Genomic DNA, 18,066 nt, shown 5'->3' with positions numbered 1-18,066 from the left:
AACTTAGGTACTGAAATTGACTCGTATTCGCGAGTACACGCTGAACTTGATCCCATCCCTAATCTCGTTAATGAGCTACGATGAAGTTTCCCTATTACTCTAAACACAATTGAATTCATTTAGAACGCGTTTAGTCCGAATCAAAAATATGGCACAGCTTGACCTATTTGTTAGTGGCGAATGATTACATTTCGTGAATGATTATGATATATGTAAATTACAAATTGTATGTTTAATACGTTTACAATTTTTAAACATGCCTATATAAAAAGAATAACATCGAATCGCTAACGACTACACGTACAAAAACTAAAAAAATGGAAATTTCGGATCCTTATCGTTTACGTATGATTGCATTGGTGCGGAAATACAATTTTTAATGCCGATTCGTCGCGTTTCATAAACAAGTGTGTAAACAATACGCAATCTCTGCAATAACAAACACAGCGATCCAAATATTATTCATCGATCGTTTCAGATTCTTCGAATACGGAAGAATCGAGTTGTTATTTATTTTACATTACCGACGAACTTGTTAGAATTCTTTAAACATCTTAAATAGGGTACAAAGTACATACTTGATTTTAAGAACGCAAAGCGAACACTAAATCCAAGTATTAAAATTTTGCTTACTTTCACATTATGTTTCCCTTTAAATTTACTAATCTTCCTTTTGTTGTCTACAGAAGGAATTACACCATTATGAAAAGTGAAATAATATTGATTTATTGAAAATATGAATTTTTTAAAAGTCAAATATGCTTCTTTGTCGTTGCTTTTCGATCAACGACGAGAAACTTTGTCGCCTCAAAATTCTAACGAATTATGTATTTGAAAATATTTGATTTGCTCTAAGCACAAACAAAGTTGCTTTTCAAATGTCATATGTAAAATAAAAATAATAAAGTATTTGAAATAATTCATTATTTCAAATAATTGTTCCTTACTTCGTTTCAAATAAAATGTATCCAAGCCTGAGGTATACACCTGCACATAAACTGCCTTAATTGACCAGTTAAAAGTATCTTCAGTACGTTCTAACACCTAGTACTTTAAAAAACTGTAGAGTTTGAGGACGAGTATAATGGTTGACAAGCTATTTGTGTCAAAGACATACTTTCCCAGATTTCAAGGTCACCATCATTATTTATTTTTAAGTGGGGCCATGCATCTTTGATATCTCTGCATGATGTGCCCACACGCATGTGCACAGATGTACATATTAAATACTTTTTATTGCGTACTTGTACAAGTATGTTCTGAAAACTAGTTAAAAATAAATCCTAATAGCCAGAATTATAATAATTTCATAAATTCGTTCTACTATTTTAGGTATGCAGTGATAACTTTCTGATACTCAAAAATATCTTCGACTTTCGTACTTCAAATTAACTGTCATATTATGGAGATATTTTATTAAACAATTAACTATCTTGTTTATTTGGATCTACACCTATTTTTAACACTCTGATTACCGCACCACCCATACGTGAGTGACAATTCTTACATAATTACGAGCAACACTAACTTTTACAATTATGAATGATATTAATGAAAAATTACAATACCAGATACTAGATGAAGGAGAGCACTATGCAATGAATATTTAAATTTAATAAATAAAATTCTTTTCATAAAATTCCATGACGAAGTACAAATTTCTTCGCAAGAAAAAGATTACTAGCTTCAATCTTTCACGAAATCTCATAATGGTGTATTTCCTCATTAAGACCCGCATCACAGAAGCCTTCAAAAGTTCGTTTCACCGTTCCTCGTTTTCAATTGCTATATCGAATGGTCTTGACGTTCTTATTTTAATATTTAAAGTTATGTTATATTGCAATTGACATCCGTTTGTTTATACAATTCATGTTCAGACAGTGCATCGCCCTTCGAGTCGCGCTAGAATTAGAACACTTTGCAGGAATACCATTCTAATTTCTTAGAATCGTTTCTGCATTATAGAAGCTGTACATTCAAAATTCAAAGATTTTCGTCTTTTTGATTAACGATTAACAATTAAAGCGCTTTAGTATCGAAGGTACGTTACACTCATAGCTTGATCAGCTTTATTACATCCATTTATTTATATATATATATATATGTATAAATGTTTATGTACGTGTATGTGTCGTGTGTGTATATGTATATGTTTATCTTTTGGAGCCATCTTGTTTATATGTATAGTTTAAGCAGAGGTTCTGGTTCAGACTCCCAAAAAAATAAGCACTTTTCATACACTTTTCCAATAAAATAAAGAACATAATACTATATGAATGTTTAACTAAGGAGACAAGAATATGTTCTGGTTCATTAAAGAATCGCCTTAAATTCAACAATAAAAGTTTGAAATTAACAAAATGGTATTTTATCTGTTTGCTTCTTACTAAGATAGATATTCTTTTTCTAAGTTTCTGAGAGATCAAAATTCATTCTCCAAGGGAAATTAGATACTTTTAAATAACGAAGAATTAACGTCGATTGCTCTACTCGTTTCAAGAATATTTTCCCGCCAATTTCAGAGACCTGGTTTCGAGAATGTACCACTCGCTGAAGACAAAGGGAAGTCCATCCTATTCACGAGTACAGCTTGACACTCTATACTAATTTGTATAGTACACATTTCAACACAGATAAACACAGTCTACAATAGCTTGTGTATGTGTTTGTCAGAGCCAGCGGGTAGGTTCTGCTGACAACGTGCTTTTAGTATCTGAAAAGGCTAGAATTACAATGGAACCTCGATTAATCAACTTAGAAATAAATTCGAAACTAAAGTCCTCTTTCCATTTTTTAGACTGTCATTAAATCTATATCTGAGAACTAAACTAATCTAAGTCCTTTTTTATTATTTTTTAGGAAACCAGAAAATGTAATCATACATTTTTTAACATTGTATTTGAAATATTTTATACTGTTAAATCTTTTTCATTTATATTGCAAACTAAATAGACCTATCACTCTGATAAAATAAAAAAAAAGCACTGAGGTAGCATATTAACATTTAATTTTGTAAAAAATTAGACTTGTATTAGCCTGGTCCTCGAATACAGAAATCATAGTGCTATTTTCATTCACAATCCTAGTGTACTGATAATTACTAAGTATTCAGAGTAATCGAAACTTTGAATAACACAGAACGAATCAAAGTTTAATTAGTCGAGGTTCTACTAAATATGAACTCATTTTTCTTCCCATTGTATTTATATAGAAAAGATCCTAATTTGCTTAATTTCTCAAACTTTGAGGAATCGTTTTATCATTATTCATTAGGTCCCAAAAAAACAGAAAAGATAAGCAAAAATCCGAAATTCAATCTTTCTGAAAATTCAAACCAGAACCTCTGCTTAGCACTAGTGTCGAATGAATTTAAGGAGACAAATACAGTCTGCCGAAATCTTAGCGAAATGTAGCATCAAAAAAGTTTAGAACAGCGTAGGCACTTTTAGGAAAACGGGTGAGATTAAAAGTTGCAAGAACAACGAAGATCAATTTGCATTCGATGAGTCTTTTTGAGTCGCAGCACTTCGAATATGCATTTTCGATTCTGATCATTCGTCGTTCTTCTTCCTTTTCTCCTTTTCTCAAAGAAATGACGCTCGTTATTGCGAGATTCAGGAAATTTGAACACTACAGTGAGGAAAAGCTTGACTATCAGGGGAGAGTCGCAAAATGCTTTGATTTCTCTAAGTTATAATTCGTTTCTTAATTTTTTCCGTGTCGTTCATCGTTCCATTTACGCCAAAGCTTCTGGTTCGCGTTACCTTGAAACTAGAAACGTTGCTACTCGATTCTAAAGGATTTTTACACAGTTGCCGCCATAATGGATAATACACTTGTTCGAAATTTGGATTGCCTTCCAGAACAATATGATGAACATTTTTTTTTTTTTTGTGCCTCTGTACGCAGATGCGACGATGTTTAGTAATGCATGAGCATTTATAATATATATATATTTATTTAACACTTTTAAAATACTTTTTTCTCCTAGCGTTTTCAATTTCCTGTTTAACTTATGAGATCTTTAAATTCAAATAGAAATAAATGATCGAGAAAACGAAAATAGTTCGGTGCACTCACATTTCCACACAAGATTTTTACAAAACGAAATAAGAGATATCCATCATGAAAGAGAATGTTAGTTTCATCGAAGCGACAGCAAAATTATTTTTCCTCGATCAGAGAAAATGTTTCTCTGAAAATGATATAGATATTTTGTGGGAACTTTTTGCCCACGTTTTTATAATTTCTTTTATAATTAATGATATACATTTATTATCGAATTACTGTGTCGATGTTAGGAGAAGACATTTTTATCGCGTTAGTGTGCAGGCCAAGCGAGCATATTTATTAGTAAATGTTACGTACGATGAAATGAGGAAACTATGGTAAAATAAATGAATTTTTAAAAATTTAAGCTCCATCAAAAATAATATTCATGCATGCAGAAAGATCTTCGCTTCACAGTGTTACATTCTTACAATGTATTTATTATTAATTGACGAAAGAATAATTTCATTTTATGATATACAGTATTTCCTGGCTATATATCCATGTTTTATTGACAAAGAATTTATAACAAGGGAATACTGAATGATCTTTAATCAACAAACCTAACGTCATTCTAGAAATCTATTTTTGCGAATAAAATATTTTTGACGCTTGTAAAATCAAAGATTTTGAATTCCATTATTTGTATCTACAAAATCATAATAGTTCCACGCATGATAAGAATAGATAATAAAATTAAATAAAACTACAATCGTTAATGAAATAATTGTTATTCAAGGAATTGCTCAAAATACAAATGGAGTAAAAAGAGTTTCGATTAAAAAATCTAAATGTGAAAATTAATATAACAAACCTTGTGATTAACATGATCTCAATTTTCGAATTTATAAGTGACACACATACGACTTATTGTCAGTGCTAGTATAATAAGATGTTATTTTGCAAAGCACGTAGAAAACGAAATACTGAATATTTACAAATTCATGGATACTTTATGTCCAAAATGGATTTTTAAAATGTCACTTATATTTAGCAAATATTCTATAATAATGGAATATTATAAAATATTCTAAATAATGGAAACGTTATGCAAGAATATGTAAAATTTTGGAGAATGTGAATCATGAAACGTTAAGTAAATTACAAGTAGATATCATTTCGACACAATTATCATTTTCATTTTAGAAATGACATAATCTCCCATCTGAAATTTGATCTAGTGTTAACATAAATTCAACTATCATCCTATATTTCTAAACAAAACAGTGGTTAATTACTAATCTAAAGCTACGTTTACTCGTGAATCGAATGAAAGTAAAAGCAATTTCCTCTAAATGCTTTTTAACTGGCATCTTAGGTGATAATATAATTGGTCCACCTTATTAGTCAGATTGTCTCTCAGCGCACCATGTTTTGATTTTTATTTTTTAACGTAATCTACTGATAGAACTATTGGAAGACATTCCGCTGGCAATTAGAAAGGTATATTTTTTTGTTTCAGTGATAGAATGATTGTATACCCTTTAATCTGATTAATCACATCGACATGTGCGATGTGAAATTAATTTTTACATTACATCTGCAATTAGGAAATATTTTAAGCATTTAACTAATATCATTAATCAAATGTGTAGCTTGATAACATTAAGTTAAAAATCAAGGAAAGATACGTAACTACAAAGAATATTATTGTTTGTTTAGTGTAAAAATCCACTTTTTAATATTTTGCTGATGGGACTTTTTACTCCATTTTAGTACTTAATCAATTCCCTATAGATATTGAGTTTTTCGATGCACTTACAACTTTCATTTAAGAAAGAAAATAATGAACTATGCATAAATAATTAAAAAAACATAAGAAGTTTATCCGAAGGTTTATGTAAAAGCTAAACAGATGAAAGTAGAACAAATATGATGGAGAAGAATTTAAATAATAGATGGAACAAAAAAATATAAAAAAGTGAAGTACGTAAAGTCTGAAATATTTCAATGTTAAATATTAAGGTAATATTAAGGTAAGTAAGTAATGTCGAAAGAATAAAATATTTTCATATACAAGGAATTATACACCCTGAAGCAAAGATCTCTCATTAATCAGAATATCCAAAAGCATGAAATATTTTTAAAAACAGATCCATCCGAATTTAATTCCTTAATTTCCCACAAAAATTCTCGTTACGTACCTACATGTTATAATTGCTTATGACCTATATTTAATTATCAAATAATTGCTTTTCGTTGACCATTTAAAATTGTCTAACATTACTAGAAATAATATTAGCTATTTAGCTCATTAGCAACGTGTGTATATAATATATTACATATTTGTCTCTCTATGTCCTCTGTACTTTTAATGTTAAAATACCTCATATTTCGTGTACTGTAATTGTACACTCACATACCTTGTATTCATTGAACGTGTGCATGTATACGTGTGTGTATAGTTACATTGTAAGAAGATGACGCATTAAAAAAACATTTTCTAATTGTTATTCTTTCCTAACTACACAATAGGCCATTCAACAACAATAATTACCTTCTAATAATCAGTGGATTCAAAAACATCTGGTTAACTTGAAACTAAAAGTTGAAAATTACGATAGTCAGTAACAATTATTACGAGGACGAAAGTGTATGAAGTTTGCTTACAAATCTGATATAAATTTGGAAATTCTATAAATAATAGTGACTTCCAATAATTTGATCTTCGACTTTTGCATTAGTCAACCAATTTTACATCATCAATTTCTAATTCGATAATTTATGAGAAAAGTTAAATGTTATGAATTTTCTGTCTTTATAGTTATTTTCAAAGTATCGAACAAATTTCAAGAAAAATCAAGTAAATAAATTCAGAAAACATAAATATAGATTCTGTAAGCTGTGTATTGTTGAAAAACGTTGTAATGTATTTTCAATATTTTCTACACAGAATGTGTCATATCTGAAGAAGAAACTTCTGCATAATAAGTGAGACAATTTGTTCATGAATTTTCCTTGCTTAGAAGCTTTTAATATGATACACGTGATATATTTTACAAAGCACCCTGTACATTAAAAACATACGAAATGATTGACATTTTTCAGGATTCAAAAATTCTTTTAAAAAAAGTTGAATATGTCAAGCATAAAAGACAAGATATAGAATTCCATATTGTACAAATAGATTGTACTGCATTGCAATCATCTAATTGCCACGTGACCTTTTTAACATCGTGATTCAGTAAAAATGGATCTCAATTTTATATTGGAAATATTATTTGTCAATACTGGTCTTTTTCAAAGTGATCTCTCCTAAAATTGATTACATGTAGAAATTTACTTTCTACACACTATTTGTATTGGAAAGATTAATAAAAAATAGTGGCCAGGCAGATAGTATTACTTCGTCAAAATTTTCAGTAGAAATGATAAGACAAAATAACAGCTTGCAAAAGGGTTTTATAATATCTCCTTTTATGAAACAATTAGGCTCAGACATTCATTGAATACAATGTTCATATCGTTCTTAATCATTTGGATCTTTTAGTCGTAGTTTCTTATTTATTTAAATTGTCAAATAAATGATACATTCGTTCATGATTTATGTACCGAAAGTTGTATGGCAAGACCAGAAATCATTTTTCAAAACAAACATATAAAAAAGAGATCATTAGATAATTACGTGATTATATGAATGTTTACAATATGATCAAATGACAGGTACTGTAAATATCAAATCAATAATTGGAGAGCTATCTAGCATTACTATCTTGACTGCAATTCAAAATCAAATGTTTTGAAGTGAAAAAGTGCAATATATTATCTTTTTCGTTTTCTCATATTTACGAATAAGTAATTTATAAATACTTATCATAAAAACAGATTAATTCTATTTCAGATACAATTCCTTCCAAAATAGATTACTCTGTTTGAATAACTTCTTATAATTCATTTTGTCATTTTTGGAAGCAATCCAATGTTTCAGGTAGACATTATAAAGGAAACAAACTTTACGATCGTGCATGACAGTCGTATTATTAAGAACCAGCACTTTTTTTATAAATGAACAGTTTAAAAATGAAAAATTGAAAATTTTCATGGCTGCTTATAAACATAATGATAGTCTATTGCAAGTTGATTTAATATTTACTATTAATTTTCAATTTTATGAATATTAATTATTCTTAACTTATATAGAAGCTATACTATATCGTTGCCAATATTACTAACATATTTTTCTTTTATTTCGTTTAGACCATCCATGTATAGAAAAAGTGGTGGATTTTAATAAAGTGACGACTCTGCATAAACGTGTAGACGCTGATATTAAAATTCTGAATAATTTTGTTATTTTGATGATACAAGAAAATATCTAAGGAAAGAATGATCATTTTTTACAAGTAGTAAAACTACTTTCTTATCAATGGGATATTTAGTAAGACGCAATAGCTATGTATTATAAAACCTCGATTCAATTTATTAACATAATCTTGTAAAGAATTCCATATTTATGAAGTGACTTAAAGTTTTTTGCAATAATTATAAATCATGTATCTAAATTTGTAATCTTTTCCTTAAATATTTTCTGATATATATCCTTAAAACCAAGCATCGATATTTCAGGTTTAGATTTTTTCTATTATTTTATACATGCGTATAAAAAACTATATAATCAATCAATTATTCAAAATCAAAATGAATAAAAATTGACATAACTGTGTGATATTATAATGATAATCGATCGATATTTTTCGAAATGCTTATAGTATGGGATAAATTAAATAAAAATATACCAAATAATTATATACACATTGAATATATGTATATTACCTGATTGCATCTCGATTTTGCAAACCTATTTCGAATCCTTTTTTCATTACTTCATAATTAAAAAGTTATAAACAAATTTTACGTTTATAATCTCTACTAATATCAAAGGTGTAATGTTTTTAAAACTGAAAACTGAGTGCTTCTTTGGAATTACTTTCGCAATATATTAATCCAATCACTGCATTTTCCAATAATTTACGTTTACCCAGATGTGAGAATTGAAATAAATTATAATTCCTTCTTCATAATTTTCACATCTGAAATATGAATCTCGAAATTGCACAGTTTTATAAAAACACATCCACATTTGCTCTACAATAGACTATGCATCCATTTTTTAAGTAAAACTGACTCTTTAGTACATAGTCCGCATTAATTTACGATAAACATATAATAAATAATCAGAAGTAGCTTGAAAGTATATCAAGTCTTTCTACTAAAAAATACAGTAATGTCAATACACCTCAATCTGCAGGCTCCAACTAAAAATGTCGAATAAAATGCGTTCATCGTACGTGGAATGTGAAAATATATTGTGCTATAAAATTATCTAACACTTCCTCTAACATTATAATAAAGTTTAAATGTAACTTACTCCATCTGCAACACTTTCTACACAATATACAGGAAATCACTTCCACCTAGGTCTGCTAAACGAATCAAGTGTCAACGAAATCTTTAACAGAGTCTTCCAACACCTTACGTCTACGAACAACAAAGAAAGAAAATAAAAATGTCCCGTAAAAATCCTGTATAAACGATTTAGTCCTCGACTGTACGCACATTAAATTTCTAGTATCGAAACGTCTCTATCCTTGTATACTTTCAAATAAGAAACTAAGGACACGCTTCACCGTAGAAAATATCCTTTTTTTACAATTGTGTATATATTTTGATTCGTACAAAGAGGGGCAGGGTGGAAAAAAGCACGAAAGAAAGTCAACTGGTCGACCGATCGATGTAAGAAAGAAAGGACATGTGACAGAAACGGGGCACGATTAACGCCACCACGGTCCCGGCAACAGCATATTCTCGGCTTGGCACTGAAGGGAACTATTTAGCAAGAAAGGACGACCTTAGCCCGGTCATCGTTCGATCGCATCAAAATAGGCTAAGCTTTGTCCTCAGGAATTCCTTGATGGGTAGATAGTACTGATTTCTTAAGGCCACCATTTCTGGCGTCTTACGCAGGCTGTTAAAAAGCGTCGTGTCTGTTTCGAACACTAGAACGATCACGATAAACAAAATAGTGATCGTCAGCATTAAAGCCGGAATAAAGAGTCTCACTATTCGGAGGGTTTTGTGTCTCAGTTTCCCGTCCAGGCGCCGATTCGATTGCTGCTGGTGTTGGTGCTGCTGCTGTTGGAGACAGAGCTTCGAGTTTTGTAGCTTCTGCATCTTTGGCACCGGCGTTACAGAACGACTATGCGGTTTACCAGGAGCGTCCAATAATTGGCTCTCGGACGAGGAATGATCGAATGAATCTCTGAAGTAATAATCATTTATCTCGCCCTCATGCTGACCGACTGAAACAAAAATATTTCAATGCTTCAGATATTAGTTTGTGCTTCGAGTCTGTTTTTAAGATATCGTGTTCGTGAGAACTGTTTGAAATGAAGTGTACATGGAGATGTTCGAACATTTGTCACAGACGTAGTTCTATGTCTGTGGTTGCTTGCTGTCTATGGACACTGTCGTTCAAAAGCTTGGGAGCAGTTGCATTTTTCAGCTGAACGAATATTTTCTTGTTCAAAAGTAGCAATTGAGGACCAAAGAATTTTGTAGTTACGAGTTAATATAAGTTAGAATAGGTCTTAGATTAAGTATAAATGAATGAAGAAAAAAAATATTTTCTTGGTCATTGATTAAGAGTAATCATATGTATAAAACTTTGTTCTATATTTTTAAACAATTGGGCAAACAGTGTCAATTTCTAATTCCTATTTAGAAATCCATTTTACAGGACTCTATGGGACCATAGTGCACATATTTATTATCGTTTGGTGAATTGTTTTCAATGTTTGTATAGAAATTGCTGAGAAAATATGATCCTTCAAATAAAAAGAAAAGTTTATAAGGATACGTTTTTTCTTTATTTTTAAGTTAATTTTATAAGAATTTACTTAAGTGCTTCCAAACTTTTAGCCGATAGTGTAACTCTATATTTCATCGTTTAAAATCTTCAGCTGGTGGCTGCTGACGTAGTTCTACGTTATTTGAAAGTTTAAATTTTTGAAACTTGTACATGGCAACAAGCTAAGGCTCTTGCGTCAGAAACTCTGGCTACGGAAAAGTTAGTAAACGTGTTGTCAAACTGTTTAATACGTCATAAGATAATTATATAAATTAGCACGTTACAATGTGGACGATAACATATCTAGATAGAAGTTCAAATGAATAAAATTCAGAATCACCATGTTAAGTGGAAAATTTCTTCATTTATCCAACCATAAAGAATTTTATAGACTTCTGCAACAACATGCAGCTGTACGTATGCAAATAGATAAATTTCATGAATAATGAGAAATTTTAATAGAAAGTTTAAGAGATCGTTAATATTACTTCTATCTTCTGAAACATCTCGACCAATGAAAATATTTTAATTTAAGTTAGTGAAATGAAATCATTCTCATCCCTTTTTTATTTAAGAAGCTGTAGAAATCCTTTGCTTATGAACAATAATTAATATTTTTGCCACATAGATGAGTTTAAGAAACAAAATTAAAGTATAAAACTAAACAAATGTGTTACTTGCCTGAATTTATATAATGGATATTCAGTAAATCCAGCTCATTTTCACTAAGTGATGTAATTTATTGTCTGTCTTTAACTTACTATCAAAAGACCTCAAAGAAAGTTAATAACTCATAAATCAATAATTTAGAAAACAATGCGATTTCGTTAACTTCGTTGATTTCATTTCTTCTTGTTCTTCATTGTAAGAGTCTCAAGTACTCAAACATCAGAACAGAAAATTGATAAAAAAATAAGACTGACAGAACTTTTTACACAATTAACCAGCAGCTGGTGTGATGCCAGTATTATAATGAAAATAGTATGCTGACCTAATCATAAAAACTAATTTAATGCACAAGAATAACAGAATACTTTAGCTCACTAATTTATATAAACTATTTCTTATGCTATTCTTAATTTATCCTCAATTAGTTAACCAAAGTACGAATACTTTGCTGATAATGGCACCACCACACTAGCAAAGGGTTAACTACACAATTTGATATAGTGTACAATACAATGTATACCCACCTTTGGATGAAAACTCATTAAAACTATAACATACTAATAAGACCAATCCAACTGTTCATACTTTCAACATACGCAGACTCATGCTAATCGCAATCTTATGCAGAAGACGAAATGGAACATAATGAAACCTAATGAAACATAGAAGATATCCAACAAACAGTTATAAACACAATCGTGCATATTTACATTAACTACATGAAGGGTGATTAAAACATAGTAAAACCGATCTAGCGTTAAAGAAGAAAAGTGTCGCCTGGCCTTAAGCACTAACAACAGGACAGTAAAATCGAGAAGGAACCCAGTCACCTAATTTACCTGTCCCGTCCTGACGTTTCGCAGCTTCGACTCCATTCCTAACATCTTCAACGTTAGCTGTTGCCGGTGCAATGCAACCGTTCGCCGTTTTCTTCATGGCGGTCGTGACGCAGGACGAGCTCTCGTCTTCCTGACGAGCGAGCATGCTTACCTGCTCGTTAGACCTGCGCAAGATCGTCTTAGAGCCGTTAGGATCGAAAGGTCCGTCTATCACCGTGGTGATGATCGTTCCCGAGTCGGCTGTCGGGAACACGTACGTTTCGTTCGCTGCCTTTTTACCAGCCAGCGATTTCGTCGGGACTTTCGAGCTCTTTATTATCAGGGCGGTCGACCTGACCACCTTCGGGCTCTTTTCGAGAGCGTTTATGCGCTCCCTTACGATGTTATCGATGTCACGGCCAGCTAATTCCTCCGAGCCTATCACTATTTTTTGACTGTACAACGGCTGTGGTCGCCTCAACGTGCTCTTGGGGAATTTCGGTCTAACTTTCGCACGATTTGTGGTGGTGTTGGAAGTGGTGATAGTAGTGGTGGCGGTGTTGTGGGTGGCACTCGCATGCGTATCTTTTTCGTCTACAGCTAAACGAACAGAAAAAAAAGGAAAAGACAAATGAACGATCTAAGAAGCCAAAGAAGCGGCGGTTCTAAAAAGGCTCTCGCAACTGCGATTTTCTGGCGATTCTTTCGTTCGCGTGAACATATGACTAGTCCGAAAAGGACTTATTACAAAAGTGACATTCATCAATTTTTTTTTCCTAGGAGAGATTCTAATTATAGATAATAGAAAATCTAATCTAGATTTTGATCTAGATTTCAATCTAGATTCTGGATTAGATGAAATCTAATCTAGATTTTCTAGATTCAATTGATTAAAATTTTGTAATAACACGTGTATTCTCTTTATTTTTATTGTATAGGTTCCAATATGTTCTGAGTCTCGCTTCTAATCACTAGAGTGTTGTATAATGTGACGAGGATTGATTTTGTTATAAAGTCCCTCATACATGAAAAATGTGTGATAGTATTTTAGCAAAACACTGTTACAAATAATTATATTTTTTTGTTACATAGTGATGTTTCGCTGATTATACTACCACATATTCTTGGTATATGTTCACGTGGCGAAGGAACCGTCTGAAAATCGCTAGTGTGAACCACTTTTGTGTATGTACATACATCGATTTGTATTTACATACACCTATGTAGACATGTGTTCATAATTTCCTAATCCACAATTTGTATTCTTCTATTCGACTTTTATAGATGAATTGTCTTCATTTAATCGTTCAAAAACTTTTTACTCTGCTACGTAATTCGATGTAATCTTCTACGCAGGGAGGCAACGATAAATATCAGATAATCGACGCGTAGTGAACCTTTTATTTGTAAGATTTGTAAGATAATTGTTGTTGTTTCTTGCATATAACTTTCTTTAATTATTTTATTACTTATTTTCTATTTGCTATTAAAATCTTTCATAATCATTTATCAAGTAATTATGTAACAACTACCGTATTTTTATAGAGTTTTGCAAATCGATTTATTTACAAAAAATATTTACTATTTGTCTTATTAATCGAGTTTATACCTAAATACTGAATGTCCATGCAATAAATCCCTAATTTAGTATACCACTGAAAATGGATTTGTTTATACATGCAGTCAAGTCAATTCTATACGTCTAAACTAATTATTGGATTAACATTTCAATACGAATATACAATTATTTAGTTAGAAAAATTAACACAAAAATATATAAATACAATTTTGTTGAATTGTATGTACATATGAAGTATTGTATACAGTACCACAGAAAATACGTAGGCTAGATACATAATATTATAGAAAAGACATGGAACAGGCATATTATTTTGTGGGAGTTCGTATCACGCAATCTAGAACACTGATTTCATGAAAAATCTAGGTTCGTTGATATTAGTATAGTTAGTAAACATGAAACTCATTCCCTGTAGCCACAGTAAAAAGAAGCTTAACAACGATTGAAATTAGAATATATTCAGAATAAGTTCATATTAATTAGAAATGAACCTAATATGAATTCAATGTATTATGCCACTCGCTTAAGGCACAGCGAAATTAAATCGTTCAAGTGTATTTAATACGTAGAATTTTTTACATACGAAAAAAAGGAGTTCATGTATTGTTTAACAAATTCTATCATCCTATAGTGCAATTTTTTCAGAAGTCTGCCAATGCAGTTGTAAAGCTTTTTAAATAGAATTTTTGCAATTTTTTCAGAAATTTGTCGATGCAATTGTAAAGGTTTTTAAATAGAATTTTTGCAATTTTTTCATAAATTTGTCGATGCAATTGTAAAGCTTTTTAAATAGAATTTTGAATAGATTTTTTGCATAAATGAATTCCTCGCTTTTGCAACACATATTGAAAGTATGCAATTTTAATTATTTATACCTTTGAAATCATCTAGTAACTCGATCTAATATTTTACACATAGTATTATAGATCTATTGGTTATTATAGTCTAAAAGCAAATTAGAATAAAAATTGGTGATTTTGTATCTTTTCTTTGTGAGTTTCTTATACACCAACTGTACCCTCTCTCTTCCTCAAACCAAACACACTTGTACAACATTATATACATAGGCATTATATCTACGGTTGGTTAAAGCGCTTTCGGTATCGTACAGTTTATTAACAATTTGAAATAGTAAAAATAGTGACAAAAGAAGTTTGCGATTATTGTCAGATATATTACATCCACCAGGTCAAATTCAGTTCAAAATAACCTTCGACTCGATCACCATATTATTTTACATAGTTTACTTACGTTCCTCCTTTTAGTCATTCCATGATCATTTAACTCCAAAAATATTTAAGATAAAGTTAATGAAATTATAAGCCATGCGTCCGGAGTCAGCGCAGAAGATCGCAATCGTAAACAAGAAAATAGAGAGTCTGATACGTAAAAAAGTCAAGCGAGGCTGAACGTGAACAAAACTAACCGTTATTTCTCCTAGCATGAATTTCTTGGTCCTCCGATACAGTCTCCAGTAGTGGTAAAGTATTATCTGGACAGTAAGGTGAACTGAACGGAACCCCTGTACTACCCTCTGACATTCCAGCGCCATCCAAACCTGAGCTATGACAACTTCGTGGTAGGCTGGAGTATCCTGTAACACGAACGTTTCAAACGATTCATTTTCTCTTTGAGTTACGATTTAATTATGAGGCGTCAAACCAAAATGGATGACTTTATTTCAGGGAAATATTATTATGATCAGGAAAGAATTTATGTAAGAAAGAAACGTAATAAATAGCTGAACGTGATAAGAAAAATTGCAGGACCTCTTAGATACGTCATAATCAGTTTTGCATAAAAATTTAATGTCTTAGATATGTTATAATCAGTTTTGCATCGAAATCTGAAGCCTGATGACGTATTAGAAATGTCATTTTAGACCAAAGAGTTAAGCTTCAAACCCTTATTAACTGTTAACGATACATCTGACATGAGCGCAAAATGTGTCTGACTTAGGGACTTATTGTACTGTTGGAGGGTGCTTATTCTACTTGCTCTACTGCCAAGTCAGACGCAACCAAGTCAGTAAAATAAGTCAAGTCAGACATATTTAGTGCATACTTTAGAAATTCTTCTAACAATTAAATATATTTATATATCATAATTAAAATAATAATGGACTTCAAGAATAGAATTTTTCGCTGATATTCACCCAACTATAGAACAATGACCGACATCAAAATTAGAATTTATTCTACTTCAAGTTTAATATCGCATCAACTGCCTGTAATGGTTATTAGCAACAAAACATGAAAGAAAAGAAAAGAAGAAAAAGCAATACAATAAACCAGAACTGTATTGCAACTGAAGTTTAAATTAATGGATCAAATAACTTTATTTCTTGGAAAAAGTTTATCACATCAGGTATTCAGAAAGGCAGAATGAAGGAATCTTCATTGTCTTATTTTTTCTCCACGTAACTTTGTTTTCATAATTCTTAAAAAGAGTGAAGCTGAAGAGACCATTTAAATAGGACCATTTAGCAAGAGAATAAAATCGTACTAACTTATTTCAACGAGATCTTGACTGGGGGTACTAGGAGTAGCTGGAACGCTGCTGGCTTTTCTTCTAAGACACGTCGATTGACATCGCTCTGTTGGTGATTCCTCTTTTCTTAGCGCACCCGATTCCTCCAACACTTCTTTCTCTGTTCTTCCGGTGTACTTGAACTTCGTCCCCCATGAGAATATGGATCCGCCGCTTACAACTGGTGCGTCCGATGCTCTGGGTAATCTAATGAAAGAAAATGATCGTTAGTCATTGGGTTACTTTGTCTATTACAACAATAATAATCTGAGTACATTCAGGTAATAGATCGAGCATAAAGAACCTTCCTAAAAGAAATTTGTAAAGAGCAAGTACTTCGTTTAAATTTTAAAATATAACATCGATGATTATAATTTATTGATCAGCATTTTTATCATTCTTCTGAGTAGAGACTGCATATAATTTCATTTTTTATATCAAATTCCCATTTACGACATTCTTCATTTTTGATTTTTTAAATAGACGAATATATTTGTGAGTGTTCTAAGATGTGTATGATAAATTGTTATTTGTTAACGAATCAATGTAGCCTGCAGCTTAAAATCATAGGATGATAGAACAATCATTCACAACCAACATTCGTTATCAGTGATATTAATAAATAATTGTGGGCATGATAGTAAACAACACTGCCACGGGCCAGTGCTATTAACAGCAATTAATGGTTACACTATTTGGTGAAATATCGCTAAAAATATAATAGGGCTAAAGGCTTGCTTTAATATCGCTATAAGCTCGCAGGTGGTTCCAAATTCTTCGTTTCTTAACCGAGGCATATTATCGAGTGTTCAGAGAATTTCTAAGCGTATTTTTCATTTATAATTATGTATCTAAAGATTGAGATTCATTTAGAAAGATTAGAGGAATTAAAATCAGCGAAAGCTTTAGCAACGCTATTGAAAGATTATTAAAAGTTCTTTTTAATAGTGTAATTACAACCCTGAAGCAATATATTTTTTTATGAGAATCACAATCGATTGATGAATTCATACATAAAAATTCGAGGACACTGTATATATCTAAATACTATGATTTGTTTTTATATGCTTTGTGCGTTAACATTTTCATTTTTAATTAATAAAGTATGTATACATACGTATAGTTACGAAAATATTAAATTAAAATGATGACTATGTTATCAGTTTACGTACAAAAGTATCCTGTCTTTTATATAATTTTTTATACATTTTCTATGAATCATATAATGATAGTAATGGCGTGAATGTACACACATACAATATATGTATATGCAAATAATGTGTGAAGTATGAAAAGACTCATTCTGTTTTAAAAATGAACGATTTGTGTACCCATTATCGATATACATAATTGTATGTATTAAATTGTTTTCAAAAATAGCCGAATTAAGATAAGCTAAAAGCAACATGATCTTCCCAACGCTTCCCATTGTACGCAACGAAATTCTATTAGCGCAAAGCGCTTTTTTTTATATGTATTATCTCTAAATGTGGTTTATTAACTCATTTGCGCAGTAAGTAATTTTTCACGATACTGAAACGCCATGATGTGAAAATAAATCAATAAACACTAGA

The 18,066-nt window shown here is 31.0% G+C and overlaps 1 protein-coding gene across 2 annotated transcripts in view; it reads right to left on the bottom strand.

Annotated features, from left to right (window-relative positions):
* Positions 1 to 9,231: 9,231 nt before the first annotated feature.
* The window catches only part of Frmd5 (FERM domain containing), a 34,375-nt gene continuing 25,540 nt past the window's right edge, over positions 9,232 to 18,066 (bottom strand). Inside the window, exons 9-12 of one of the 2 annotated variants that reach the window (XM_076380466.1) lie at positions 16,473 to 16,699; positions 15,390 to 15,557; positions 12,406 to 12,984; positions 9,232 to 10,349 (exon numbers count right to left, since the gene is read on the bottom strand). In XM_076380466.1, the coding sequence (XP_076236581.1) occupies positions 9,925 to 10,349; positions 12,406 to 12,984; positions 15,390 to 15,557; positions 16,473 to 16,699 (1,399 nt within the window). In that variant the 3' untranslated portion in view covers positions 9,232 to 9,924. The remainder of the gene's footprint in view (positions 10,350 to 12,405; positions 12,985 to 15,389; positions 15,558 to 16,472; positions 16,700 to 18,066) is intronic. The other variant, XM_076380467.1, reaches the window with a different exon arrangement.

The sequence above is a fragment of the Calliopsis andreniformis genome, chromosome 6, assembly GCF_051401765.1.
Source record: "Calliopsis andreniformis isolate RMS-2024a chromosome 6, iyCalAndr_principal, whole genome shotgun sequence".
Classification (NCBI taxonomy): domain Eukaryota; kingdom Metazoa; phylum Arthropoda; class Insecta; order Hymenoptera; family Andrenidae; genus Calliopsis; species Calliopsis andreniformis.
The sequence above is the reverse complement of the archived record's forward strand: the minus strand, read 5'-3'. Positions and strand labels throughout refer to the sequence as shown.